This window comes from Pseudophryne corroboree, chromosome 1 (genome assembly GCF_028390025.1).
Source record: "Pseudophryne corroboree isolate aPseCor3 chromosome 1, aPseCor3.hap2, whole genome shotgun sequence".
Classification (NCBI taxonomy): domain Eukaryota; kingdom Metazoa; phylum Chordata; class Amphibia; order Anura; family Myobatrachidae; genus Pseudophryne; species Pseudophryne corroboree.
The window spans coordinates 1,249,967,826-1,249,995,607 of NC_086444.1; the positions used below are offsets into that span (position 1 = coordinate 1,249,967,826).

The 27,782-nt window shown below is 47.2% G+C and overlaps 1 protein-coding gene across 6 annotated transcripts in view; it reads right to left on the reverse strand.

The window, feature by feature from the left end:
• M1AP (meiosis 1 associated protein) overlaps nucleotides 1-27,782 on the reverse strand; it is a 186,431-nt gene that overhangs the window by 98,060 nt on the left and 60,589 nt on the right. For all 6 annotated transcript variants that reach the window (XR_010179217.1, XM_063925955.1, XM_063925946.1 and 3 more), the window contains 2 exons: nucleotides 8,171-8,381; nucleotides 85-270 (listed from right to left, as the gene is read on the reverse strand). Coding sequence is in view for 5 of the 6 variants with exons in the window: in XM_063925955.1 (XP_063782025.1) it covers nucleotides 85-270; nucleotides 8,171-8,381 (397 nt within the window). In the remaining variant the exon portion in view is untranslated. The remainder of the gene's footprint in view (nucleotides 1-84; nucleotides 271-8,170; nucleotides 8,382-27,782) is intronic.

A 27,782-nucleotide genomic window follows, 5' to 3' on the forward strand; every position in this document is an offset into this window, starting at 1 on the left:
ACCTCTCTCTATTTCCTGTTACCCTGCCATGGGAGGGATTACAGGTCTATCAATCTGGAACACTGATGTGAGCGTACCACTCACCTCCACAAAGCAGCTTTGTACACCGGTTCCAGAAGAGTTGTGCTGCATCAGCTGCTTGTTCTGCTGCAGGGCATCCAGGATGGCTAAAGACAGCGTCCTGCTCCTCACAGACCCGAGCCCTTCCACAGGCAGCGAGCGCAACTCTGACAGGCATCGCTGAAGGCGGACTAAATTACCTCTGACTTCCTGCAAATAGGAAATGATGCCATGGTAAAACTTCACCGGTGTAAAGAATACAGTATATAGGAACAAGCGATAGAAGTAAGACAAGAAGGGGAGAGAAAGCCAAGAAAAGAGGGTGCCACACATTCTCACAGAGGCCTAGTCATTGGCTCAGGCATGCGGGCCAGTACGGTCTCTCCATCATACGGAAATATCTAGGATTAGGTGCAGGATTCCAGTGATACTCTGAATGTATGGTGGAGACTGGTATAAAGACTCAGTATAAGGGGGGTCATTCCGAGTTGTTCGCTCGTTATTTTTTTCTCGCAACGGAGCGATTAGTCGCTAATGCGCATGCGCAATGTCCGCAGTGCGACTGCGCCAAGTAAATTTGCTATGCAGTTAGGTATTTTACTCACGGCTTTTTCATCGTTCTGTTGATCGTAATGTGATTGACAGGAAGTGGGTGTTACTGGGCGGAAACAGGCCGTTTTATGGGTGTGTGCGAAAAAACGCTACAGTTTCTGGGAAAAACGCGGGAGTGGCTGGAGAAACGGAGGAGTGTCTGGGCGAACGCTGGGTGTGTTTGTCACGTCAAACCAGGAACGACAAGCAGTGAACTGATCGCAGATGCCGAGTAAGTCTGGAGCTACTCAGAAACTGCTAAGAAGTGTCTATTCGCTATTTTGCTAATCTTTCGTTCGCTATTTTGATAAGCTAAGATTCACTCCCAGTAGGCGGCGGCTTAGCGTGTGCAATGCTGCTAAAAGCAGCTTGCGAGCGAACAACTCGGAATGAGGGCCATGGAGTATGTGTATCAGGACTGTGCTTTCATATTGTGCTCCTGGAGGAGGGGGTTCGTGAGCTGCCTAGAAAATCTTCAAGTGTTGGCACAGTGGTGCCATTTTATTATTGAGGAAATGATCCAGTATTACATACAGTATGTGTGAGCGGTAGAAGTGTGTGACCCGTTGCTGTCAGTATGTGTGAGTGGTAGAAGTATGTGACCCGTTGCTGTCGGTATGTGTGAGTGGTAGAAGTGTGTGACCCGTTGCTGTCAGTATGTGTGAGTGGTAGAAGTGTGTGACCCGTTGCTGTCGGTATGTGTGAGTGGTAGAAGTGTGTGACCCGTTGCTGTCGGTATGTGTGAGTGGTAGAAGTGTGTGACCCGTTGCTGTCAGTATGTGTGAGTGGTAGAAGTATGTGACCCGTTGCTGTCGGTATGTGTGAGTGGTAGAAGTGTGTGACCCGTTGCTGTCAGTATGTGTGAGTGGTAGAAGTGTGTGACCCGTTGCTGTCGGTATGTGTGAGTGGTAGAAGTGTGTGACCCGTTGCTGTCGGTATGTGTGAGTGGTAGAAGTGTGTGACCCGTTGCTGTCGGTATGTGTGAGTGGTAGAAGTGTGTGACCCGTTGCTGTCGGCATGTGTGAGTGGTAGGATTATGTGACCCGTTGCTGTCAGTATGTGTGAGTGGTAGAAGAATGTGACTCGTTGCTGTCAGTATGTGTGAGTGGTAGAAGTACGTGACCTGTTGCTGTCAGTATCTGTGAGTGGTAGAAGTACGTGACCTGTTGCAGTCAGTATGTGTGAGTGGTAGAAGTATGTGACCCGTTGCTGTCGGTATGTGTGAGTGGTAGAAGTATGTGACCCGTTGTTGTCGATATGTGTGAGTGGTAGAAGTATGTGACCCGTTGCTGTCGGTATGTGTGAGTGGTAGAAGTGTGTGACCCGTTGTTGTCAATATGTGTGAGTGGTAGAAGTGTGTGACCCGTTGTTGTCGATATGTGTGAGTGGTAGAAGTGTGTGACCCGTTGCTGTCGGTATGTGTGAGTGGTAGAAGTGTGTGACCCGTTGTTGTCGATATGTGTGAGTGGCAGAAGTGTGTGACCCGTTGCTGTCAGTATGTGTGAGTGGTAGAAGTATGTGACCCGTTGCTATCGGTATGTATGAGTGGTAGAAGTATGTGACACGTTAATGTCGGTATGTGTGAGTGGTAGAAGTATGTGACCCGTTGCTGTCGGTATGTGTGAGTGGTAGAAGTGTGTGACCCGTTGTTGTCAGTATGTGTGAGTGGTAGAAGTATGTGACCCGTTGCTATCGGTATGTGTGAGTGGTAGAAGTATGTGACACGTTAATGTCGGTATGTGTGAGTGGTAGAAGTATGTGACCCGTTGCTGTCGGTATGTGTGAGTGGTAGAAGTGTGTGACCCGTTGCTGTCAGTATGTGTGAGTGGTAGAAGTATGTGACCCGTTGCTATCGGTATGTGTGAGTGGTAGAAGTATGTGACACGTTAATGTCGGTATGTGTGAGTGGTAGAAGTATGTGACCCGTTGCTGTCGGTATGTGTGAGTGGTAGAAGTGTGTGACCCGTTGTTGTCGATATGTGTGAGTGGTAGAAGTATGTGACACGTTAATGTCGGTATGTGTGAGTGGTAGAAGTATGTGACCCGTTGCTGTCGGTATGTGTGAGTGGTAGAAGTGTGTGACCCGTTGTTGTCAATATGTGCGAGTGGTAGAAGTGTGTGACCCGTTGCTGTCAGTATGTGTGAGTGGTAGAAGTGTGTGACCCGTTGCTGTCAGTATGTGTGAGTGGTAGAAGTGTGTGACCCGTTGCTGTCGGTATGTGTGAGTGGTAGAAGTGTGTGACCCGTTGCTGTCAGTATGTGTGAGTGGTAGAAGTATGTGACCCGTTGCTGTCGGTATGTGTGAGTGGTAGAAGTGTGTGACCCGTTGCTGTCAGTATGTGTGAGTGGTAGAAGTGTGTGACCCGTTGCTGTCGGTATGTGTGAGTGGTAGAAGTGTGTGACCCGTTGCTGTCGGTATGTGTGAGTGGTAGAAGTGTGTGACCCGTTGCTGTCAGTATGTGTGAGTGGTAGAAGTATGTGACCCGTTGCTGTCGGTATGTGTGAGTGGTAGAAGTGTGTGACCCGTTGCTGTCAGTATGTGTGAGTGGTAGAAGTGTGTGACCCGTTGCTGTCGGTATGTGTGAGTGGTAGAAGTGTGTGACCCGTTGCTGTCGGTATGTGTGAGTGGTAGAAGTGTGTGACCCGTTGCTGTCGGTATGTGTGAGTGGTAGAAGTGTGTGACCCGTTGCTGTCGGCATGTGTGAGTGGTAGGATTATGTGACCCGTTGCTGTCAGTATGTGTGAGTGGTAGAAGAATGTGACTCGTTGCTGTCAGTATGTGTGAGTGGTAGAAGTACGTGACCTGTTGCTGTCAGTATCTGTGAGTGGTAGAAGTACGTGACCTGTTGCAGTCAGTATGTGTGAGTGGTAGAAGTATGTGACCCGTTGCTGTCGGTATGTGTGAGTGGTAGAAGTATGTGACCCGTTGTTGTCGATATGTGTGAGTGGTAGAAGTATGTGACCCGTTGCTGTCGGTATGTGTGAGTGGTAGAAGTGTGTGACCCGTTGTTGTCAATATGTGTGAGTGGTAGAAGTGTGTGACCCGTTGTTGTCGATATGTGTGAGTGGTAGAAGTGTGTGACCCGTTGCTGTCGGTATGTGTGAGTGGTAGAAGTGTGTGACCCGTTGTTGTCGATATGTGTGAGTGGCAGAAGTGTGTGACCCGTTGCTGTCAGTATGTGTGAGTGGTAGAAGTATGTGACCCGTTGCTATCGGTATGTATGAGTGGTAGAAGTATGTGACACGTTAATGTCGGTATGTGTGAGTGGTAGAAGTATGTGACCCGTTGCTGTCGGTATGTGTGAGTGGTAGAAGTGTGTGACCCGTTGTTGTCAGTATGTGTGAGTGGTAGAAGTATGTGACCCGTTGCTATCGGTATGTGTGAGTGGTAGAAGTATGTGACACGTTAATGTCGGTATGTGTGAGTGGTAGAAGTATGTGACCCGTTGCTGTCGGTATGTGTGAGTGGTAGAAGTGTGTGACCCGTTGCTGTCAGTATGTGTGAGTGGTAGAAGTATGTGACCCGTTGCTATCGGTATGTGTGAGTGGTAGAAGTATGTGACACGTTAATGTCGGTATGTGTGAGTGGTAGAAGTATGTGACCCGTTGCTGTCGGTATGTGTGAGTGGTAGAAGTGTGTGACCCGTTGTTGTCGATATGTGTGAGTGGTAGAAGTATGTGACACGTTAATGTCGGTATGTGTGAGTGGTAGAAGTATGTGACCCGTTGCTGTCGGTATGTGTGAGTGGTAGAAGTGTGTGACCCGTTGTTGTCAATATGTGCGAGTGGTAGAAGTGTGTGACCCGTTGCTGTCAGTATGTGTGAGTGGTAGAAGTGTGTGACCCGTTGCTGTCAGTATGTGTGAGTGGTAGAAGTGTGTGACCCGTTGCTGTCGGTATGTGTGAGTGGTAGAAGTGTGTGACCCGTTGCTGTCAGTATGTGTGAGTGGTAGAAGTGTGCGACCCGTTGCTGTCAGTATGTGTGAGTGGTAGAAGTGTGTGACCCGTTGCTGTCAGTATGTGTGAGTGGTAGAAGTGTGTGACCCGTTGCTGTCAGTATGTGTGAGCGGTAGAAGTACATGATCCGTTGCTGTCAGTATGTGTGAGCGGTAGGATTATGTGACCCGTTGCTGTCAGTATGTGTGAGTGGTAGAAGTGTGTGACCCGTTGCTGTCGGTATGTGTGAGTGGTAGAAGTGTGTGACCCGTTAATGTCGGTATGTGTGAGTGGTAGAAGTATGTGACCCGTTGCTGTCGGTATGTGTGAGTGGTAGAAGTGTGACCCGTTGTTGTCGATATGTGCGAGTGGTAGAAGTGTGTGACCCGTTGCTGTCAGTATGTGTGAGTGGTAGAAGTGTGTGACCCGTTGCTGTCAGTATGTGTGAGTGGTAGAAGTGTGTGACCCGTTGCTGTCAGTATGTGTGAGTGGTAGAAGTGTGTGACCCATTGCTGTCAGTAGGTGTGAGTGGTAGAAGTGTGTGACCCGTTGCTGTCAGTATGTGTGAGTGGTAGAAGTGTGTGACCCGTTGCTGTCAGTATGTGTGAGTGGTAGAAGTGTGTGACCCGTTGCTGTCAGTATGTGTGAGTGGTAGAAGTGTGACCCGTTGCTGTCGGTATGTGTGAGTGGTAGACGTATGTGACCCGTTGCTGTCGGTATGTGTGAGTGGTAGAAGTGTGTGACCCGTTGCTGTCAGTATGTGTGAGTGGTAGAAGTGTGTGACCCGTTGCTGTCGGTATGTGTGAGTGGTAGAAGTGTGTGACCCGTTGCTGTCAGTATGTGTGAGTGGTAGAAGTGTGTGACCCGTTGCTGTCAGTATGTGTGAGTGGTAGAAGTGTGTGACCCGTTGCTGTCAGTATGTGTGAGTGGTAGAAGTATGTGACCCGTTGCTGTCAGTATGTGTGAGTGGCAGAAGTATGTGACCCGTTGCTGTCAGTATGTGTGAGTGGCAGAAGTATGTGACCCGTTGCTGTCAGTATGTGTGAGTGGCAGAAGTATGTGACCCGTTGCTGTCAGTATGTGTGAGTGGTAGAAGTGTGTGACCCGTTGCTGTCAGTATGTGTGAGTGGTAGAAGTGTGTGACCCGTTGCTGTCAGTATGTGTGAGTGGTAGAAGTGTGACCCGTTGCTGTCGGTATGTGTGAGTGGTAGACGTATGTGACCCGTTGCTGTCGGTATGTGTGAGTGGTAGAAGTGTGTGACCCGTTGCTGTCAGTATGTGTGAGTGGTAGAAGTGTGTGACCCGTTGCTGTCGGTATGTGTGAGTGGTAGAAGTGTGTGACCCGTTGCTGTCAGTATGTGTGAGTGGTAGAAGTGTGTGACCCGTTGCTGTCGGTATGTGTGAGTGGTAGAAGTATGTGACCCGTTGCTGTCGGCATGTGTGTGTGGTAGAAGTATGTGACCCGTTGCTGTCAGTATCTGGTATGACCCCCCTTGTGCAGCAGTAACTCCATGTGAACGTTTCCGGTAATCTTTGATTAGTCCTGAACATCGGCTTGGAGGAATTTTACCCCGTTCCTTCGTACATAGCAGCTTCATCTCTGGTATGTTGGTGGTTTCCTCCCATGAGCTGCTCACTTCAGGTCCTTCCATAACATTTCCATTGGATTAAAGTCAAGACATTTCTAAAACTTTACATTTATTCTTCTTTACCCATTGTTTGGTGGAATGACTTGTGCGCTTTGGGTTGATGTCTTGCTGCATGACCCACGTTCTCCTGAGATACAGCTCATGGACAGATGTCCTGACATTTTCCTTTAGAATATTCTGGTATGATTCAGCATTAATTGTCCCATCAATGATGGCAAGTCGTCCTGGGCCAGATGCAGCAAAACAGGCCCAAACCATGATACCACCAGCACAGTGTTCCACAGATGGTATGAGGTTTTATGCTGGAATGCCGTGTTCTCCCTTCTCCAAACATAACGCTTGTCATCTAAACCAATAAGCTCTATTTTGGACTCATCTTTCTACAAAACATTATTCCAATAGCCTTCCGGCCTGTCCAAGTGATCTTTAGCAAACTGCAGACGGGCAGCAATGTTCTTTTTGGAGAGCAGCGGATTTCTCTGCAATCCTGCCATGCACACCATTGTTGTTCAGTGTCCTCCTGATGGTGGATTCATGAACATTAACATCAGCGAATATGAAAAAAGGCCTTCAGTTGCTTAGACGTTACCTTGGGTTCCTTTGTGACCTTGCAAACTATTAGTTATTATTACCTCCTGGAGAGGGTAACAATGGTCTTGAATTTTTGGAAAACTGTTGATTGGAGTCCAATCTCTCCATAGATGGTTCTGTAACATTTGCCAGCCTGATGAGCATCAACAACTCTTCTGAGGTCCTCAGAAATCTCCTTTGCTCGTGGCATGATACACTTCCACAAACATGTGCTGTGAACATCAGACTTTGACAGATCCCTGGGGCAGATGTATTAACCTGGAGAAGGCATAAGGAAGTGATAAACCAGTGATATGTGCAAGGTGATAAAGGCACCAGCCAATCAGATCCTAACTGGTAATTTACATATTGGATCTGATTGGCTGGTGCATTTATCACCTTGCACATATCACTGGTTTATCACTTCCTTATGCCTTCTCCAGGTTAATACATATGCCCCTCTGTTCTTTAAAAAAGACAGGTTGCCCACTCGCACCTGGTGTCATCCATAGACTGATAAAACCCGACTCTAATTTCACCATCAGAATATCTGCTTATGTAATGTTTTTTTGTCTCATTTTGGTTCTTTGTCTACTTTTAATGACTGTAAACAGCTGAAGTGAACATCAGTAAGCCAATCAGGGGCTGGCAAGTGTAGATACAATACAGGCACAGTAATGATATCACTATTAGGAATGGGGTCATAGAGTCTTGGTGCAGTGATTATAACAGGCTTGCATATAATACCTATAATAATGTACGTGGACCCTTCTGTATCTGGATTAAGGTGTTAATGAGATTAGCTACACTGTATGTGCTCTCATTGCTTTGTTTGACTTTAAATGACACCAGAGAGGAAGAATTGAGGAAAAACAGAGATGGCACCCGAGAGACAGAGCCAAGAAAACAATGAGAGGACAGCTACCTGGGAGGAAGACCTGAGGAGACAGGAGATGAAGAACTAGGAAGAAAAAAAAAAAAACCCCACAAAACTGAGAGGAAGACCTGATGAAAAACACTGAAATGACAACCACCTGAGAGGAGGAACTGAGGAAACAGTAAGAGGACAGCTACAGTACCTGAGAGGAAGACCTGAGAAAAACACTGAGAGGAAGACCTGAGGAAAACACTGAGAGGAAGACCTGAGGAAAACACTGAGAGGAAGACCTGAGGAAAACACTGAGAGGAAGACCTGAGGAAACCACTGAGAGGAAGACCCGAGGAAAAACACTGAGAGGAAGACCCGAGGAAAACACTGAGAGGGCAGCTACCTCAGAGAGATAGCTGAGGAAAGATACAGATACCAGGCTCTTATACAATATGTACTTTCAGGATAATTACAAGTTGATGCTCTCAATACCCTACCAGCAGGGGAAGCAGGCACTGATGTCTCTCCCGCACAGTGTAGATGCTCAGCAGCTCTCCAGGTCGGGCGGTTACCGCACTAAGAGTAAAAGAGTTACCGAGAGCCTCACACAACTCTGTCCTCACTGCAGACCAGCCTGGGAGGCAGACATCTAACAACAGTACACGAGGGTAGGTACAGCGGCTCTCCCTAACGTGACTGGCAGCCATCCTACACACAGAAATGTCAGCTGTAGTAGTCAGGTACATGAGAAATGAGATAACCAGCTACTTATCCTAAAGAGTCTCAATGGACCATTACCAACCAGTAACAGGTGTATATATGGAAATTCATCCCTCACTCCAGCACTACTCTGTCAATAAGACGCATATAGACTCACACTTACTTCCTCCATATTTGCTGTGACCACCCTTTGACTTCAATATAGCATCAATTCTTCTAGGTACACTTGCACAGAGTTTTTGAAGGACCATGGCAGGGTCTTCTGTGGATGTACAATAATGAGTGTCTGCAGGCAACAGTGGAGTATGGTGGAGGTACCTTGCAAGTTTGGGGTTGCATTTCAGCAAATGGAGTTGGGGGTTTGGTCAGGATTAATGTTGTCCTCAATACTGAGAAATACAGGCATGAACGTATCAATCATGCATTACCATCAGAGAGGCATCTGATTAGGTTTCTGCTGCAGAATAAATTTGGACCCAAACAAACAGCCAATGTCATTATGAACTATCTTCAGCATAAAGAAGAACAAGGAGTCTTGAAAGTTATGATATAGTTCCCACAGAACCCTGATCGAAACATCAAAGCAGTTTGGGTTTACATGAAGAGACAGAAGGATTTGAGCAAGCCTAAAACTATGGTTAGTTCTCCAAGATGTTTGGTACAACCTTCCTGCAGAGTTCCTTCAAAAACTGTTTGCAAGTGTACCTAGATGAAGGCAAAGGGTGTCGCATCAAATATTGATTCTAGATTTCTCTTCTGTACATTCACTCTGCATTTTGAGAAATGAAAAAAATAAACTATCACTTCTATTTTTGAAAGCATCATAACTTTGCAGCATTGTTTCCACATGTGCCTAAAACTTTTGCACAGTACTGTACAGTATATCACATCCCCCTCAGACCATTATACTGCAACTATAGGTACTATATATATATATATATATATATAATGTAGATAGATAGATATATACATATATATATATACATATATATATATATATATATATATATATAATGTAGATAGATAGATAGATGTATACATATATATATATACATATATATATATATAGAGAGAGAGGGAGAGAGATTGATTTATGGTAAGAACTTACCCTTGTTAAATCTCTTTCTGCGAGGTACAGTGGATTCCATAGGGAATACCATTGGGGTGTAGAGTTGGATCTTGATCCGAGGCACCAACAGGCTAAAGCTTTGACTGTTGCCAGAATGCCTTGCACCACCTCCTCTATATCCCCGCCTCTAGGCACTGGAGCTCAGTTTTGTTGACCAGTCCAATGCAGCAGCAGGTAAAAGAGACGATAACAGTTAGTAGCCACAGCGAACCACTTTCTCACGACAGGAGAAGGGACCAGCGGCTAACGCAATACAAACCCAAAAAAGCTAAATGCGTCAGGGTGGGCGCCCTGTGGAATCCAGTGTACCTCGTAGAAAGAGATTTAACAAAGGTAAGTTCTTACCATAAATCTCCTTTTCTGCAGCAGTACACTGGGCTCCACAGGGAATAACATCGGGGATGCAGTTCCTCATGGGAGGGGACGCACTGTAGTGGGCACAAGAACCAGGTGTTCAAAGGAAGCATCCTGGGAGGCGGAAGTATCAAAGTCATGGAACCTAACGAACGTGTTCACTGAGGACCACGAAGCCGCCTTGCACAATTGTTCTAGGGACACGCCACGGCGGGCCGCCCAAGAAGGTCTAACAGACCGAGTAGAATGGGCCTTGATAGTAGCAGGAGCTGGAAGGCCAGCCTATACGTAAGCATGTGCAATCACCATTCTAATCCATCTGGCCAAGGTCTGCTTATTTGCAGGCCAGCCATGTTTATGAAAACCAAAAAGAACAAAGAGAGAATCAGATCTCCTAAGGGAGGCGGTTCTCTTCACATAGATACGGAGAGCCCGTATCACATCCAAAGACCGCTCTTTGGAGTACAAATCAGGAGAGATAAAGGCCGGAACCACAATCTCTTGGTTAAGGTGGAAAGATGACACCATCTTAGGTAGATAACCAGGGCGAGTTCTAAGAACTGCATGGTGACGGTGAAAAATCAGAAAGGGAGACCTACAGGATAAGGCACCCAAGTCTGAAACCCGTCTAGCAGAGGAAATATCCAGCAAAAACAAGACCTTAAGCGTAAGCCATTTAAGGTCCACAGACTCAAGAGGTTCAAACGGAGACTCTTGCAGGGCATCCAGTACAACCGACAAATCCCAAGGAGCCACAGGAGGAACATAGGGAGGTTGAATCCATAAATTACCCTGAGTGAAGGTATGAACGTCAGGCAGAGTTACAATTTTTCTCTGAAACCACACCGACAAGGCTGAAACATGAACCTTGAGGGAGGCCAGACGAAGGCTCAGTTGCAGAAACGTCAAAAGTGTGGCGGTACTGAACTTGTATGCATCATAATTCTTAGCCGCACACCAGGTGAAGTAAGAATTCCAGACCCTATAATAAATCCGAGCTGAAGCCGGTTTACGGGCTTTCAACATAGTTTGAATGACCGCCTCAGAAAATCCTTTGGCCCTCAGGACTGAAGCTTCAAGAGCCACGCCGTCAAAGCCAGTTGGGCCAGATCCTGGTAGACACAAGGGCCCTGAACAAGGAGGTCTGGGTGTTGCGGAAGTGGACGCTCTATCGAGAGACCCTGCAAGTCTGAGAACCAATGCCGTCTGGGCCACGCTGGAGCGATTAGAAGTAGTATTCATCCTTCTTGCTTGAACTTCCTTACTACCCTGGGCAAGAGTGACACTGGAGGGAACACATACGGCAACAGAAAGTTCCATGGATTTACCAGCACGTCCACGAACGCTGCTTGAGGATCCCTTGTCCTTGCTCCAAAGACCGGAACCTTGTGATTGTGTCGAGACGCCATCAGGTCTACATCTGGTAGGCCCCACTTATACACTAGGAGTTAAAATACTTCTCGATGAAGGCTCCACTCTGCGGCGTGTACGTCCTGACGACTGAGGAAGTCCGCTTCCCAGTTGAGGACCCTCGGAATGAACACTGCCGATTTGGCTGGCAGATGGCGTTCCGCCCATTGGAGGATTTTTGACACTTCCAACATTGCCATGCAGCTTCGAGTGCCGCCTTGATGATTTATGTACACCACCATAGTGGCGTTGTCCGACTGTACTTGAACCAGACAGTTCTGTACCAGAGGCAGGGCTAGTTTCAAATCATTAAACACTGCCCGCAGCTCCAGAATATTTATCGGAAGGAGAGATTCCTCCCTGGTCCACTGACCCTGAAGAGAGTGTTGCTCCAACACTGTGCCCCAACCCCGTAGACTGGCATCTGTCGTTAGAAGGACCCAGTTGGAGATCCAGAAGGGACGACCCCTGCTCAATTGTTGGTCCTGTAGCCACCAGCTCAGGGACAGACGAACTTCCGGAGTCAAGGAGATCATGTGAGATCCGATCCGGTGAGGCAGGCCGTCCCACTTGGCAAGGATTAGCTTCTGCAGAGGACGAGAGTGAAATTGAGAGTACTCTACCATGACGAAAGCAGACACAATGAGGCCTAGTACTTGCATCTTATCCTGTCCTGAAGCTTCAGGACTTTCTCTTGGGACAAGAACAACCGTTGGTTGTGTGTGTCCAACAATTCCCCCAGGTGCACCATGCTCTGAGCAGGGACCAGGGAGGATTTCTTCCAGATGATGGAGGAGAACCTCTGGGGAGTTCGCCAGGATCAACAAGTCGTCCAGATACGGCAGGATCCTGATACCATGACGGCGAAGCAGAGCCGTCATAACCGCCGTGACCTTGGTGAAGATTCGCGGAGCCGTGGTCAGTCCAAAAGGTAACGCCCAGAATTGATAATGTAGGTTGCCAATAGCAAACCGCAGGTATTGCTGATGCGACATGGCAATATATATGTAGGTAAGTATCCTGTATGTCCAGGGATATCATATAGTCCTTGGGCTCCAAGGCCAGAACAATAGAGCGAAGAGTTTCCATACGGAACTTGGATACCTTCACAAATTTGTTCAAGGACTTGAAGTTCAGAATGGGCCGGGAGGAACCATTCGGTTTCGGAACTAGGAACAACGTTGAATAGTACCCCCTGCCTCTCTGAGCCAGAGGCACCGGCACTATCACTCATGTGTCCAGGAGGGATTGTACCACCAAATGGAGTTTTTGCTTTCACCGAACCCGTAGTGATATTTGTCGAGCAAAACTGTTGAGGGGGACGTTTCTTGAAAGAGATGGCGTATCCGTGAGTGACGACTTCCCTTACCCAGGTGTCAGAAGTGGTCTGTAACCATACCTGGGCAAACCGCAGAAGCCGGCCTCCTACCCTGGGATCCCCCAGGGGAAGGCCCGCCCCGTCATGCAGCAGGCTTGTCTGGTTTGGAAGTAGGCTGTCAGGCAGCCCAGGAACGTTTAGGTTTGGGCTTAGAGGTTTTGGAAATGCAAGCCTGTTTCGGGTACGCCTGACCCTTTGCTTTACTTGGAGGTCGAAAGGAACAAAAGGTGGCACTTTTAGCCTTCGGAGCCAAAGGATTAGTACTCGGCAGACATGCAGTTTTAGCAGACGCTAAGTCAGCAACAATCTTGTTCAGATATTCCCCAAAAAGGATGTCTCCCTTGAAAGGGATAACCTCCAAGGCCTTTTTAGAGTCTAGATCCACAGACCAGGGCCGCAACCAAAGAATCCGGTGAGCCAGGATGGACGTAGTAGACGCTTTGGCCGCCAGGACACCGGCATCAGAGGCCGCCTCCTGAATATAATGAGAGGCTGTGATAATATATGAAAGACACTGTCTGGCATTATCAGAAAAAATAAGAATTTACTTACCGATAATTCTATTTCTCGGAGTCCGTAGTGGATGCTGGGGTTCCTGAAAGGACCATGGGGAATAGCGGCTCCGCAGGAGACAGGGCACAAAAAGTAAAGCTTTATGATCAGGTGGTGTGTACTGGCTCCTCCCCCTATGACCCTCCTCCAAGCCTCAGTTAGGATACTGTGCCCGGACGAGCGTACACAATAAGGAAGGATTTATGAATCCCGGGTAAGACTCATACCAGCCACACCAATCACACCGTACAACCTGTGATCTAAAACCAGTTAACAGTATGATAACAGAGGAGCCTCTGAAAGATGGCTCCCTACAACAATAACCCGATTTAGGTAACAATAACTATGTACAAGTATTGCAGATAATCCGCACTTGGGATGGGCGCCCAGCATCCACTACGGACTCCGAGAAATAGAATTATCGGTAAGTAAATTCTTATTTTCTCTATCGTCCTAGTGGATGCTGAAGGGTTAGCTCCTCTGTGCTTTGTAGATATTACTCTTTATATGATCAATTTCCTTATAATAGTTACAGTGTAAAAGTGAATATTTCTATTTCCCTAGTGAAGGGTTAAAACATGCTTTTTGAACTCTTATGTGTTTGCATTGGATGCATGCTGCCCTGTGTTAGATGCCTTTGTCTCTCATACAGATACCAGGCTTGTGTGGGTCTGGCATCCAAGGTCAGCTCTATACTAGATGAAACCTGCTTTTTCTACTTCTGTGTGTTACTAAAAGATCCTTTGTTAAGTTCCGTCTGATGCAACGTATATAACATCTGCCTAGCAACTGCTATATCCAATTATGTTATGTCAAGTATTAACCACCCCTACGTACCCCACTAGGGCACCACCCCTAAGCCAATGAGCCCTGTTACACTTATCAGTTACACCCTTATGTGTTCTCTTTTTATACCAATGTTAAACATTCAATAAAACAGTGTGAACTTTTACTGCTTGTGTTTGTGCATGTAACTGATAGCGTAAGGGTTTACACTCCAGACGTCTGTGAGGCCATCACATCGAAGGGTTAAAGAAAATAAGGTCAAATCCTTTCAGCTGGGGGTTATGTCCGGGATTCAGTGATCGTCCCTGAATGATAAAGATAGAGGATTTATTGTCTGTCTTTGTCACACAGGATTGCGGTCATACACTGAAGCTGAATCCGTGTCAGTGTTCCGGGAACACGTGACAAGGTAATATTTAAGTCCGGGACTTAATATTACGAAGTTTTATGTAAAGCATAAAACAGGTATCAGGGATACCATAGAATCTTTAATGTCTGGGACTTAAAGAATACGTCTGAGAAAGGACCCGAGGTCCAAGCGCAATTCTCCAAAGACGTCAGTATCTGGGATACTTAAAAATAGACCTGGGAGTCTATACGTAACGTAGAGAATACCCCGATTTGATCGCCTATATATTTTTGTATGTTGTAGTGAGATAAGTTCTTATATTTGGTTCAGACGGCTGGTAAGTTTTCGTCTGCCAGATATCTATGCTCAAACACTTTTCTTGCTTCCTGTCTAAAACGCTGTATTTTTCTGACATCTTGTACGAAGGTAAGCGTACCCGTCAAAAGATTTCATGTTCTCATTATACAGATAATATTGTGATATTGTCAATGACTAATTAACTGGTTAAGCTGATGCATGTATAAGTAGAGTGTTGTATATTTTAGATAATTTTCTTTTAAAAGTTGTATTGTTGATTTATATTACTGTCTGACAATGGGCTCTAGTCAGAGTAAAAAACTGCATATCCCCCGCCCCTCCCTGGTGAGACATGCAAGATGTATGTTGCCCGTAACTCTACCTCAGAGTATTATTTAGTTAACCCATGGGTGGATAATTTAGCGGGATGGACAGAGAAAGCAGGACAGGACCCATTCCTACGGGAAGGCAGTAATTACCTTTTCTATATGGAGATTTAAGAAAAAATGTCAGTTTAGCACAGAAGCGAAACTGCAGAGAACTGTAAATCTTTGAAAATCCCTCTCGCCTCCCCCCCTTGCATTCCAATGTATCCTGCGCTCAGAGACACAAATCTCTTGGCAGCAGTAACCCTTTCACACTAAATGGGATCGCCTCCAACTTCACTGCTGGAGGGTGCCTGCTGGAGGGTGCGTCCACTAGCTCTATCCCTAACGCATCAATAACCCAGAGTTTAGATAATAGTAAAACACTGTCCCAAGCCCACTATTACCCTCGATGGCTGTATATCTTATTTGCGCAAAGCTTGCAAAGGACGCAGCTATACACAAGAAAGGAAGTCTTTAAAGCCTGTGCTTTTTGCCTGTCGCTGTAGCTTGTAAACAGAAACCTGCGCCCACTCATAACTATCAGAACCCCAGACGCTTTGACAGACAGAACCAACCCCGCAGTCAGGGAACATTCCAAAGACCCCGCGCACTGACGGGGCCCGGAGGAGGGTATCCCAGCCTTTATTCAACTCTCCCGTCATAGTAAAGATTCACCTCTGCTGCCACTTATTATAAATGGAAGTAAAATTCCCTTTTTAGTGGACAGCGATGCAACAACCAGTGTTTTGTGTTCTGACTTATGCAGTATCCCCTCTCACCAGAAAAGATAGAAGGTCTCCGCCCCATGATACAGCAATTCTTACAACAGGGTATTCTCAGACATATTGTATCACCATACTGTACTCCTGTGAACCCTGTTGCCAAAGCTGATGGTAGTATAAGATTTGTACAGGATCTCAGAGCGATCAATCAGTTAATTGTCCCAATTGCACCAATTGTTCTAGATGTAAACTCACTCATTTCTGCAATCCCTGCAGATGCTGCGTTCTCTGTAATTGATTTGAAGAATGCCTTTTTTTTTTTCAGCATACCTGTAGATTCACAGACACAATTACTTTTGCCTTTTCTTTTGAGGGTAAACAACTTACCTGGTGCAGATTATTGACGCACCTGTTGTCTCCAGGCCACATTGAGGCCCTGGCAACCTCACCATGGTTCAGTCCTGCTACAGTATGCAGATGATCTGCTGCTCTGTAGTAAAACTGGGGAGGCCTGCCGAGAGGATGGTGTTTCATTACTAAACTGGCTTTGTGAATGTGGACACAAGGTGTCCAAAATAAAAATGCAATGGTGTAAAAAGCATGTTGATTACTTAGGTTTTGTGCTCACTCAGGGAGAGAGGAAAGTCAGTCCACAACGCATACAGTCTGTATTGGGCCTGGTCACCCCAACTACCCAGAGGGAACTACTGTCCTTCCTGGGTATGGTAAATTACTGCAGACAGTGGATATCTGATTGCTCTTATTGTGATAACATTTTGAGACAAGCCACACTGAAGGACAAACCTAAAACTGTACAATGGTCACAAGAAATGTTAACTGCATATGAAAGTTTAAAATGTATGTTGATGAAAAGTCCGGCACTTGGCCTCCCCAATTATGTACTACCTTTCCATCTATATGCAAGGGACAATTGTAAAACCATGGCGGGGGTGCTCACACAGTTTCATGGAGGGAAGTTGCGCCCCGTGGCATTTTTTCCCCAAAGTCATGCCAGTGTCTGTGCAAGGTGTGCCTGCCTGCCTCAGGGCTTTGGCAGCCTGTGCAATGGTTGCAGAAGTGGCCACTACCCTCACTTTAGGCCACATCACAGTACTCCACACCACACATGATGTCCTGGCAATACTTAAAGGCTTACACACAGCACATGTCAGCACAACGCCTTAGTGGATATGAAGTACTCCTTTTGAGTAACCCTACCCTTACCATCAAGTACACTGCTAGTTCTTCTGGCCCTGCACCCATTCTCAATGCCCTTTTAGGCTTGAAAGGTCCCGAGGATGAACCACCCGACCTACATGACTGTGCTGCTTCTATTGAAGCTGAAACTTCTCCCAGACTTGACATGTCTCCCGTTCCCATACCAGGCGCAGACATAGTTTTTGTTGACGGCTCCTGTAGTAGGCCCAATGACAGTGCATACCAGGCTGGCTATGCCATTGTCACCCTCCCTGATACTGTGTTGGAAACCCTACCAATACCTTATCAGTCCGTGCAAGCTGCAGAACTCATTGCACTCACTGGAGCATGTCCCTCCCTTTACAACGTCCATCTGCTCACTCAACTTCAAGCTGCTGCGACTAATACTGATCTCTCCGACTGGACTTACCCAATTCTGCAGAAAAAATCCTAAATCAGGATTAATCTGCAAAGAGGGGAAACCCTGTATGCCCCAGTCCAGTGCCCCTTTGCTCGTTGCCCAGTGCCGTGGTGTTGGTCACCGTGGTGAAGCCACAACACTCCTCCTACTAACCAATGATTTTTATGTTACTAATGCCAAATCACTTGTGGACCAGTATGTTAGCAGATGCATCACTTGCCTCAGGAACAACCCTAATAAAGCTAAACACCAGCATCTTGAATACCCCACAGAAAACTCTAGGATACTCACCCTTTGAAATACTAATGGGTAGACCCTTTTCCTACACCCTGGGCTAAGAAACCACTAGTAATACAGGAAGGAGATCTAGAACTCATCAGAGAAGAGTATGTCAGGTCCCTGATAACAAAACTGAATGAAATTGAACATGAGGTTGTTTGTAAAAACCCTTTGAATCCACAGGAACCTACACACCCCTTTAAAGTCGGAGACAGAGTCGTGGTGAAGGTGCTCCCCAGGAACAAGAGCCCAGGAGACTTCACCTATGGTCCAGAGACAGAGGTCGTAGCAGTTACCCGGACAGCAGTCCTGACAGAGGAAAGTCCTACCTGGACCCATGCATCCCGAGTAAAAAAAGGTTCCTAGACCAGACCTAGAGAGGGAAGCAAGTGATTCCAGTGAGGTACGAACCGGGGCAGACAGCCCTGACCTCCCACCTAGCGAAGAAAGAAGAACAGAAGAAGATGAGGAACCTGTCCCCTATCTTTATCCTGGGGACTATCTCGATAGCCCTACTGGCCCTCATTCACCTCACAATATGTGAAGTCGACATCACACAAACAGATGGGGTCCCCACCTTGTGGTACAATTCCTCCAATACACACGTAGCCACATACATCCTTGATTATTTCATGTTCCCTAAACTTGCTGACAACAAACATTTCATACAGCAGAAAAGGAAATCAGGAATGTCTGAGACAGTATATATTTGTGTTACTGACGAATGGTACTATAGTGCAAGACAAATGTTTTATTTGTGGGACATGTACAAAAACCCAAAATACCAGCCTAAAATTGCTCCCCAAAACAAACCTTTAAAGCCCCATATTGCCACTTTTAAAGATATGGTGGCTATTACTAACCCTACCTTTGAAGACACCCTAGCTATTGAAACTGGTTTCTCTGACATTAATTTTTGGTTGGAATGGATGAAGTATAGTGCTAACAAACACAATAAAAGCAACTGTTATGTCTGTGGCAAATCTAGGCCCCACCTAGGTACAGTGCCCCTTAATATACCCCTAGAACAAGAAAATTGTTTTTTTTTCAGCCTTTTTAATGACACCAAAACAAATGACAGTCAGTGCGAAATGTGGAAAAGGGAATATCCCATATTGTCAAAAAATCCCAACCCAGGAAGCACCATAACTATATATCCTGGAAACTACACTTGTTATACATCTAACACCACCACAGGGAGAAATTTAAAAACCTTCCCACCAGGGTATTGTGCAAATAAGCATATTCATACTTGTAACTTTAATTCTTGTAGGCATTATAGTTTATTGTATAATTCCCTGTGGAAAGAAACTTACCTCCAAAGGCATTGATAAGGCCCTGATGTATTATGACATAACCACCAGTCCTGTCACCTCCTCTGATAGTAAAGGACCCGACGATTATGTCCAATAGCTCAAGAACTGGAGGAACAAGAAAGGAGCCTCACTCAAGAATCATGTCATATATTAATCATGATTCTAAGAGGGGATTGAAGGGTTAGCTCCTCTGTGCTTTGTAGATATTACTCTTTATATGATCAATTTCCTTATAATAGTTACAGTGTAAAAGTGAATATTTCTATTTCCCTAGTGAAGGGTTAAAACATGCTTTTTGAACTCTTATGTGTTTGCATTGGATGCATGCTGCCCTGTGTTAGATGCCTTTGTCTCTCATACAGATACCAGGCTTGTGTGGGTCTGGCATCCAAGGTCAGCTCTATACTAGATGAAACCTGCTTTTTCTACTTCTGTGTGTTACTAAAAGATCCTTTGTTAAGTTCCGTCTGATGCAACGTATATAACATCTGCCTAGCAACTGCTATATCCAATTATGTTATGTCAAGTATTAACCACCCCTACGTACCCCACTAGGGCACCACCCCTAAGCCAATGAGCCCTGTTACACTTATCAGTTACACCCTTATGTGTTCTCTTTTTATACCAATGTTAAACATTCAATAAAACAGTGTGAACTTTTACTGCTTGTGTTTGTGCATGTAACTGATAGCGTAAGGGTTTACACTCCAGACGTCTGTGAGGCCATCACATCGAAGGGTTAAAGAAAATAAGGTCAAATCCTTTCAGATGCTGGGGTTCCTGAAAGGACCATGGGGATTATACCAAAGCTCCCAAACGGGCGGGAGAGTGCGGATGACTCTGCAGCACCGAATGAGAGAACTCCAGGTCCTCCTTAGCCAGGGTATCAAATTTGTAGAATTTTACAAACGTGTTCTCCCCCGACCACGTAGCCGCTCGGCAGAGTTGTAATGCCGAGACCCCTCGGGCAGCCGCCCAAGAAGAACCCACCTTCCTTGTGGAGTGGGCATTTACCGATTTTGGCTGTGGCAGGCCTGCCACAGAATGTGCAAGCTGAATCGTACTACAAATCCAGCGCGCAATAGTCTGCTTAGACGCAGGAGCGCCCAACTTGTTGGGAGCATATAGTATAAACAGTGAGTCAGATTTCCTGACTCCAGCTGTCCTTGAAATATATATTTTTAAAGCTCTGACAACGTCCAACAACTTGGAGTCCTCCAAGTCGCTTGTAGCCGCAGGCACCACAATAGGCTGGTTCAGATGAAATGCTGACACCACCTTAGGGAGAAAATGCGGACGAGTCCGCAGTTCTGCCCTGTCCGAATGGAAAATCAGATATGGGCTTTTGTAAGATAAAGCTGCCAGTTCTGACACTCTCCTGGCCGAAGCCAGGGCTAGTAGCATGGTCACTTTCCATGTGAGATATTTCAAATCCACATTTTTTAGTGGTTCAAACCAATGAGATTTGAGAAAGTCCAAAACAACATTGAGATCCCACGGTGCCACTGGAGGCACCACAGGGGGCTGTATATGCAGTACTCCCTTAACAAAGGTCTGGACTTCAGGAACTGAAGCCAATTCTTTCTGGAAGAAAATCGACAGGGCCGAAATTTGAACCTTAATAGATCCCAATTTGAGACCCATAGACAATCCTGATTGCAGGAAATGTAGGAATCGACCCAGTTGAAATTCCTCCGTCGGAGCACTCCGATCCTCGCACCACGCAACATATTTTCGCCAAATGCGGTGATAATGTTGCGCGGTTACTTCCTTCCTTGCTTTAATCAAGGTAGGAATGACTTCTTCCGGAATGCCTTTTCCCTTTAGGATCCGGCGTTCAACCGCCATGCCGTCAAACGCAGCCGCGGTAAGTCTTGAAACAGACAGGGACCCTGCTGAAGCAGGTCCCTTCTCAGAGGTAGAGGCCACGGATCCTCCGTGATCATCTCTTGAAGTTCCGGGTACCAAGTCCTTCTTGGCCAATCCGGAGCCACTAGTATCGTTCTTACGCCTCTTTGCCGTATAATTCTCAATACTTTTGGTATGAGAGGCAGAGGAGGAAACACATACACCGACTGGTACACCCAAGGCGTTACCAGCGCGTCCACAGCTATTGCCTGCGGATCTCTTGACCTGGCGCAATACCTGTCCAGTTTTTTGTTGAGGCGAGACGCCATCATGTCCACCATTGGTCTTTCCCAACGGGTTACAAGCATGTGGAAAACTTCTGGATGAAGTCCCCACTCTCCCGGGTGAAGGTCGTGTCTGCTGAGGAAGTCTGCTTCCCAGTTGTCCACTCCCGGGATGAACACTGCTGACAGTGCTATCACATGATTCTCCGCCCAGCGAAGAATCCTTGCAGCTTCTGCTATTGCACTCCTGCTTCTTGTGCCGCCCTGTCTGTTTACATGGGCGACTGCCGTGATGTTGTCCGACTGGATCAACACCGGTTTTCCTTGAAGCAGAGGTTCTGCCTGGCTTAGAGCATTGTAGATTGCTCTTAGTTCCAGAATGTTTATGTGAAGAGACGTTTCCAGGCTCGACCACACGCCCTGGAAGTTTCTTCCTTGTGTGACTGCTCCCCAGCCTCTCAGGCTGGCGTCCGTGGTCACCAGGATCCAATCCTGTATGCCGAATCTGCGGCCCTCCAATAGATGAGCACTCTGCAACCACCACAGAAGAGATACCCTTGTCCTTGGAGACAGGGTTATCCGCTGGTGCATCTGAAGATGCGACCCTGACCATTTGTCCAGCAGATCCCTCTGGAAAACTCTTGCGTGGAATCTGCCGAATGGAATTGCTTCGTAAGAAGCCACCATTTTTCCCAGGACTCTTGTGCATTGATGTACAGACACCTTTCCTGGTTTTAGGAGGTTCCTGACAAGTTCGGATAACTCCTTGGCTTTTTCCTCCGGGAGAAAAACCTTTTTCTGAACCGTGTCCAGAATCATCCCTAAGAACAGCAGACGTGCTTTAGCACTTCTTGAGACAGTGCTAGTCCCATCTCTAGCTGTTCTCTGGACCTTGCCCTTATTAGGAGATCGTCCAAGTATGGGATAATTAATACGCCTTTTCTTTGAAGAAGAATCATCATCTCGGCCATTACCTTGGTAAAGACCCGAGGTGCCGTGGACAATCCAAACGGCAGCGTCTGAAACTGATAGTGACAGTTCTGTACGACGAACCTGAGGTACCCCTGGTGTGAGGGGTAAATTGGAACGTGGAGATACGCATCCTTGATGTCCAAGGATACCATAAAGTCCCCTTCTTCCAGGTTCGCTATCACCGCTCTGAGTGACTCCATCTTGAACTTGAACTTTTTTATGTACAGGTTCAAGGATTTCAGATTTAGAATAGGTCTTACCGAGCTATCCGGCTTCGGTACCACAAATAGAGTGGAATAATACCCCTTTCCTTGTTGTAAAAGGGGTACCTTGACTATCACCTGCTGAGAGTACAGCTTGTGAATGGCTTCCAAGACCGTCACCCTGTCGGAGGGGGACGTTGGTAAAGCAGACTTCAGGAAACGGCGAGGTGGAGACGTCTCTAGTTCCAACCTGTAACCCTGAGATATTATCTGCAGGATCCAGGGATCCACCTGCGAGTGAGCCCACTGCGCGCTGAAATTCTTGAGACGACCCCCCACCGCCCCCGAGTCCGCTTGAGAAGCCCCAGCGTCATGCTGAGGCTTTTGTAGAAGCGGGGGAGGGCTTCTGTTCCTGGGAAGGAGCTGCCTGTTGCAGTCTCTTCCCCTTTCCTCTGCCTCGTGGCAGATATGAATATCCCTTTGCTCTCTTGTTTTTAAAGGAACGAAAGGGCTGCGGCTGAAAAGTCGGTGTCTTTTTCTGTTGGGGAGTGACTTGAGGTAAAAAGGTGGATTTCCCGGCTGTAGCCGTGGCCACCAAATCCGATAGACCAACACCAAATAACTCCTCCCCTTTATACGGCAAAACTTCCATATGCCGTTTTGAGTCCGCATCAACTGACCACTGTCGCGTCCATAAACTTCTTCTGGCCGAAATGGACATAGCACTTACCCGTGATGCCAGTGTGCAAATATCCCTCTGTGCATCACGCATATAAAGAAACGCATCCTTTATTTGCTCTAAAGACAGTAAAACATTGTCCCTATCCAGGGTATCAATATTTTCAATCAGGGACTCTGACCAAGCTACCCCAGCACTGCACATCCAGGCTGTCGCTATAGCTGGTCGTAGTATAACACCTGTATGTGTGTATATACTTTTTTGGATATTTTCCATCCTCCTATCTGCTGGATCTTTAAATGCGGCCGTCTCAGGAGAGGGTAACGCCACTTGTTTTGATAAGCGTGTGAGCGCCTTGTCCACCCTAGGAGGTGTTTCCCAGCGCGCCCTAACCTCTGGCGGGAAAGGGTATAAAGCCAATAACTTCTTTGAAATTAGCAGTTTTTTATCGGGGGCAACCCACGCTTCATCACACACCTCATTTAATTCATCTGATTCAGGAAAAACTATAGGTAGTTTTTTCACACCCCACATAATACCCTGTTTTGTGGTACCTGTAGTATCAGCAATATGTAACGCCTCCTTCATTGCCAAAATCATATAACGTGTGGCCCTACTGGAAAATACGGTTGATTCGTCACCGTCGCCACTGGAATCAGTGCCTGTGTCTGGGTCCGTGTCGACCGACTGAGGTAACGGGCGTTTTACAGCCCCTGACGGTGTTTGAGGCGCCTGGACAGGTGCTGATTGATTGTCCGGCCGTCTCATGTCGTTAAACGACTGCTTTAGCGTGTTGACACTATCCCGTAATTCCATAAATAAAGCCATCCATTCTGGTGTCGACTCCCTAGGGGGTGACATCCCCATATTTGGCAATTGCTCCGCCTCCACACCAATATCGTCCTCATACATGTCGACACACACGTACCGACACACAGCAGACACACAGGGAATGCTCTTAAAGAAGACAGGACCCCACTAGCCCTTTGGGGAGACAGAGGGAGAGTTTGCCAGCACACACCAAAAGCGCTATATATGACAGGGATAGCCTTATAATAAGTGCTCCCTATATAGCTGCTTTAATATATATAATTTTGCCACAATTTTGCCCCCCCTCTCTTGTTTTACCCTGTTTCTGTAGTGCAGTGCAGGGGAGAGCCTGGGAGCCTTCCTGACCAGCGGAGCTGTGTGAGGAAAATGGCGCTGTGTGCTGAGGAGATAGGCCCCGCCCCTTTTTCGGCGGGCTCGTCTCCCGCTCTTTAACGGATTCTGGCAGGGGTTAAATATCTCCATATAGCCCCCGGAGGCTATATGTGAGGTATTTTATGCCAAAAAATAGGTTTACATTGCTTCCCAGGGCGCCCCCCCCCCCAGCGCCCTGCACCCTCAGTGACTGCCGTGTGAAGTGTGCTGAGAGCAATGGCGCACAGCTGCAGTGCTGTGCGCTACCTTAAGAAGACTGAGGAGTCTTCTGCCGCCGATTCTGGACCTTCTTCTCTTTTCAGCATCTGCAAGGGGGCCGGCGGCGAGGCTCCGGTGACCATCCAGGCTGTACCTGTGATCGTCCCTCTGGAGCTAATGTCCAGTAGCCAAAGAAGCCAATCCATCCTGCACGCAGGTGAGTTCACTTCTTCTCCCCTAAGTCCCTCGTTGCAGTGATCCTGTTGCCAGCAGGACTCACTGTAAAATAAAAAACCTAAGCTAAACTTTTCTAAGCAGCTCTTTAGGAGAGCCACCTAGATTGCACCCTTCTCGGACGGGCACAAAAACCTAACTGAGGCTTGGAGGAGGGTCATAGGGGGAGGAGCCAGTACACACCACCTGATCATAAAGCTTTACTTTTTGTGCCCTGTCTCCTGCGGAGCCGCTATTCCCCATGGTCCTTTCAGGAACCCCAGCATCCACTAGGACGATAGAGAAATTAGAAGGTAGCTCCGCTTCAACTTCTTGAACCCAGGCTTCAATAGCCTTCGCAGCCCAAGGAGCCGCTATAGTGGGTCTATGCACAGCACCTGCAAGAGTGTAAAAAGACTTCAAGCAACCCTCCACACGCTTATCCGTAGGTTCCTTCAGAGAGGTGACGGTGGTGACAGGTAGAGTAGAAGACACCACAAGACGAGCTACATGCGAGTCCACCGGCGGTGGTGCTTCCCAATTCTTACTTAACATTGCAGTGAGGAGATAACGAGCTAGCATCTTCTTAGACAGGGAGAATTTCTTTCCTGGAGACTCCCAGGATTCCTGACGTATGTCAACTAAATGGTCAGAATGGGGCAAAACTAATTTAGTGACCTACCGACGCTTGAACTTATCGGGTTTCTTAGACGTACCTGGAGGTTCAGATTCATCATCAATCTGAAGAATCAGCCTGATAGCCTCCAAGAGGTCAGGAACATCCACCTGTGAAATGGATTCCCCATCAGAAGCATCTGCATCAGTGTCTGTGGGGTCAGTGTATACGCCATCTTCATCGGATGAAGTATTCGAAACATGCGTGGATTGTGAGGAAGAAATGGCCCGCTTAGATGACCCTTTGGTCCGGGTACGGGTCATTGGATAGACACAACTTAGGTCTACAGTCATTAGGGCGACCATGGAAGGTCGACATACATTAGGTCGACATGTACTAGGTCGACAGGTCAAAAGGTCAACATGGTGTTGTTGGTTTTTACTGTTTTTGGCGTCGTTTTCTTCGTAAAGTGACGGCGAACCCCAATTAGTGCACCATGTCCCCTCGCATGGCTCGCTTCACAAGCCATGCTTCAGGCAAGGTGCCTCACTCCACTACCGCTGCACTCGCCACAGATTACCATTCCAATCGTAATCCACGTGGATCGTTAATGAAAAAATAGGATTTTATATACCTACCGGTAAATCCTTTTCTTGTAATCCGTAGAGGGCTGCGTTCTTCTGCAGTGGTTATTTGGTTCAATACTGCCTTGTTCCTAGGTAAGTTCTGCGTTTCTTTACTGGGTTCAGTAATGTTTCAGCTGTTGCTGAGTTTTCAGGCTTGTTAGCTTGGTTTGCCTTGTTTGTGTGAGCTGGTGTGAATCTCGCCACTATATGTGTATTTCCTTCTCTCGAAGTATGTCGTCTCCTCGGGCACAGTTTCTAGATTGAGTCTGGTAGGGGGGGCATAGAGGGAGGAGCCAGCCCACACTATTAAACTCTTAAAGTGCCAGTGGCTCCTAGTGGACCGTCTATACCCAATGGTACTAAAATGCATCCTCTACGGACTACAAGAAAAGGATTTACCGGTAGGTATATAAAATCCTATTTTCTCTTACGTCCTAGAGGATGCTGTGGTCCACATTAGTACCATGGGGATGTACCAAAGCTCCCAGAACGGGAGGGAGAACGGAGAGGCTCCTACAGCACTGCTTGACCAAACTTTAGGTCCTCAGAGGCCAAAGTATCGAACTTATAGAACTTGGCAAAGGTGTTCGACCCTGACCAAGTAGCTGCTCGGCAAAGCTGTAAAGCCGAGACACCCCGTGCAGCCGCCCAGGAAGAACCCACCTTACGAGTAGAGTGAGCCTTAACAGATTTTGGACACGGCAATCCTGTGTCACGTCTAGCAAAGTTTGAGGATCCGGCAGCTGAGACTTGCCCGAGGAGGTAGATGGCTGTGGGTGAACAAGATGAGGGGGTTGGATATAGTTCCTTCGCATGGGACACGGAGCAATGAAGAACGTAGGTGGGGTTGAAAGTCAATGAATAGTATTTATTATGTACAGGGCTGAGGTAGAGAACTGTGGCTGGAGCACGATGGTTAAAGAATGTAGTTGCGGATAAAGAACTGCAGGTTGTGGCTTGAAAGACAAGGTTGTGAATAATGAACTGTGGAACTGTGGATGGTGGTTAAAAGACGTGGCTGGAGACAAGGACTGTGGACTGTGGTTTGGAGGATGAGGCTGAAGATAACAATCTGCAGGTTGTGGTCGGTGGTACAAAGACGTTAATGGTGAAGTAGATCTGTGGAGTGTGGCTTGAAAGACGATGCAGAAGACCCAGGGCCGACTGTGCCCAAAGAGTCTTACTGGACCAGGTTTTCCAGGAGCGCTTCCACAGGCAGTAGCAGGTTAGGAACGGCAGGACTGCAGCAGCAACAGAGAACCGACCAAGCAGGAGCAGGAGTAACCAGAATACAACAAGGATCCTGGGAGCACAGGCTAAAGCACCTACAAAAGTTGTAACTTGAAGCACTGGCATCCCTGTCCTAAACCAGTCCCCTTTTATAGGGAGAGCTTCCCCTGTATTGGCTGGAAGAAACAGGAACTATGCTTAAAACTTGGTCTCCAACATGGCGGCGCCCAGTAATGCAGACCTTTCTGCAAAGCCACATTGCTCACTGCCTCTGGTCTCCTAGCAACGGCTCAGCAAGAGCGACCCGTTGTAGCGGCGTCCCGCCGCCACGAGCGGACCCCCTCACCGCCGCCACTGCTGCCCACGGACCCGGCGCAGCAGCCCACCTCTGCCGCTGCCCGCACACCGCCAGTGAAGCCAGCCCCACAGCCCCAGCGTACCGGTAAGACTCCGGACGCTGGCATCCTGCTGGAGAATATGCATGCTGGATAGTGAACCTGATCCAGCGAGAAATCGTCTGCTTAGAAGCAGGACACCCAATTTTCTTGGGATCATAGAGTCCGATTCTCTGTGATGAGCAGTCCTCTTCACATAGATCTTCAAAGCCCTTACAACATCCAAGGACTTTGATGCAATTGAGGAGTCAGTGCCACTGGCACCACAATAGGTTGGTTGATATGAAAAGTCGACACAACCTTAGGAAGGAACTGATGATGCGTCCTGAGCTCCGCTCTATCTTCATGAAAGATCACATAGGGG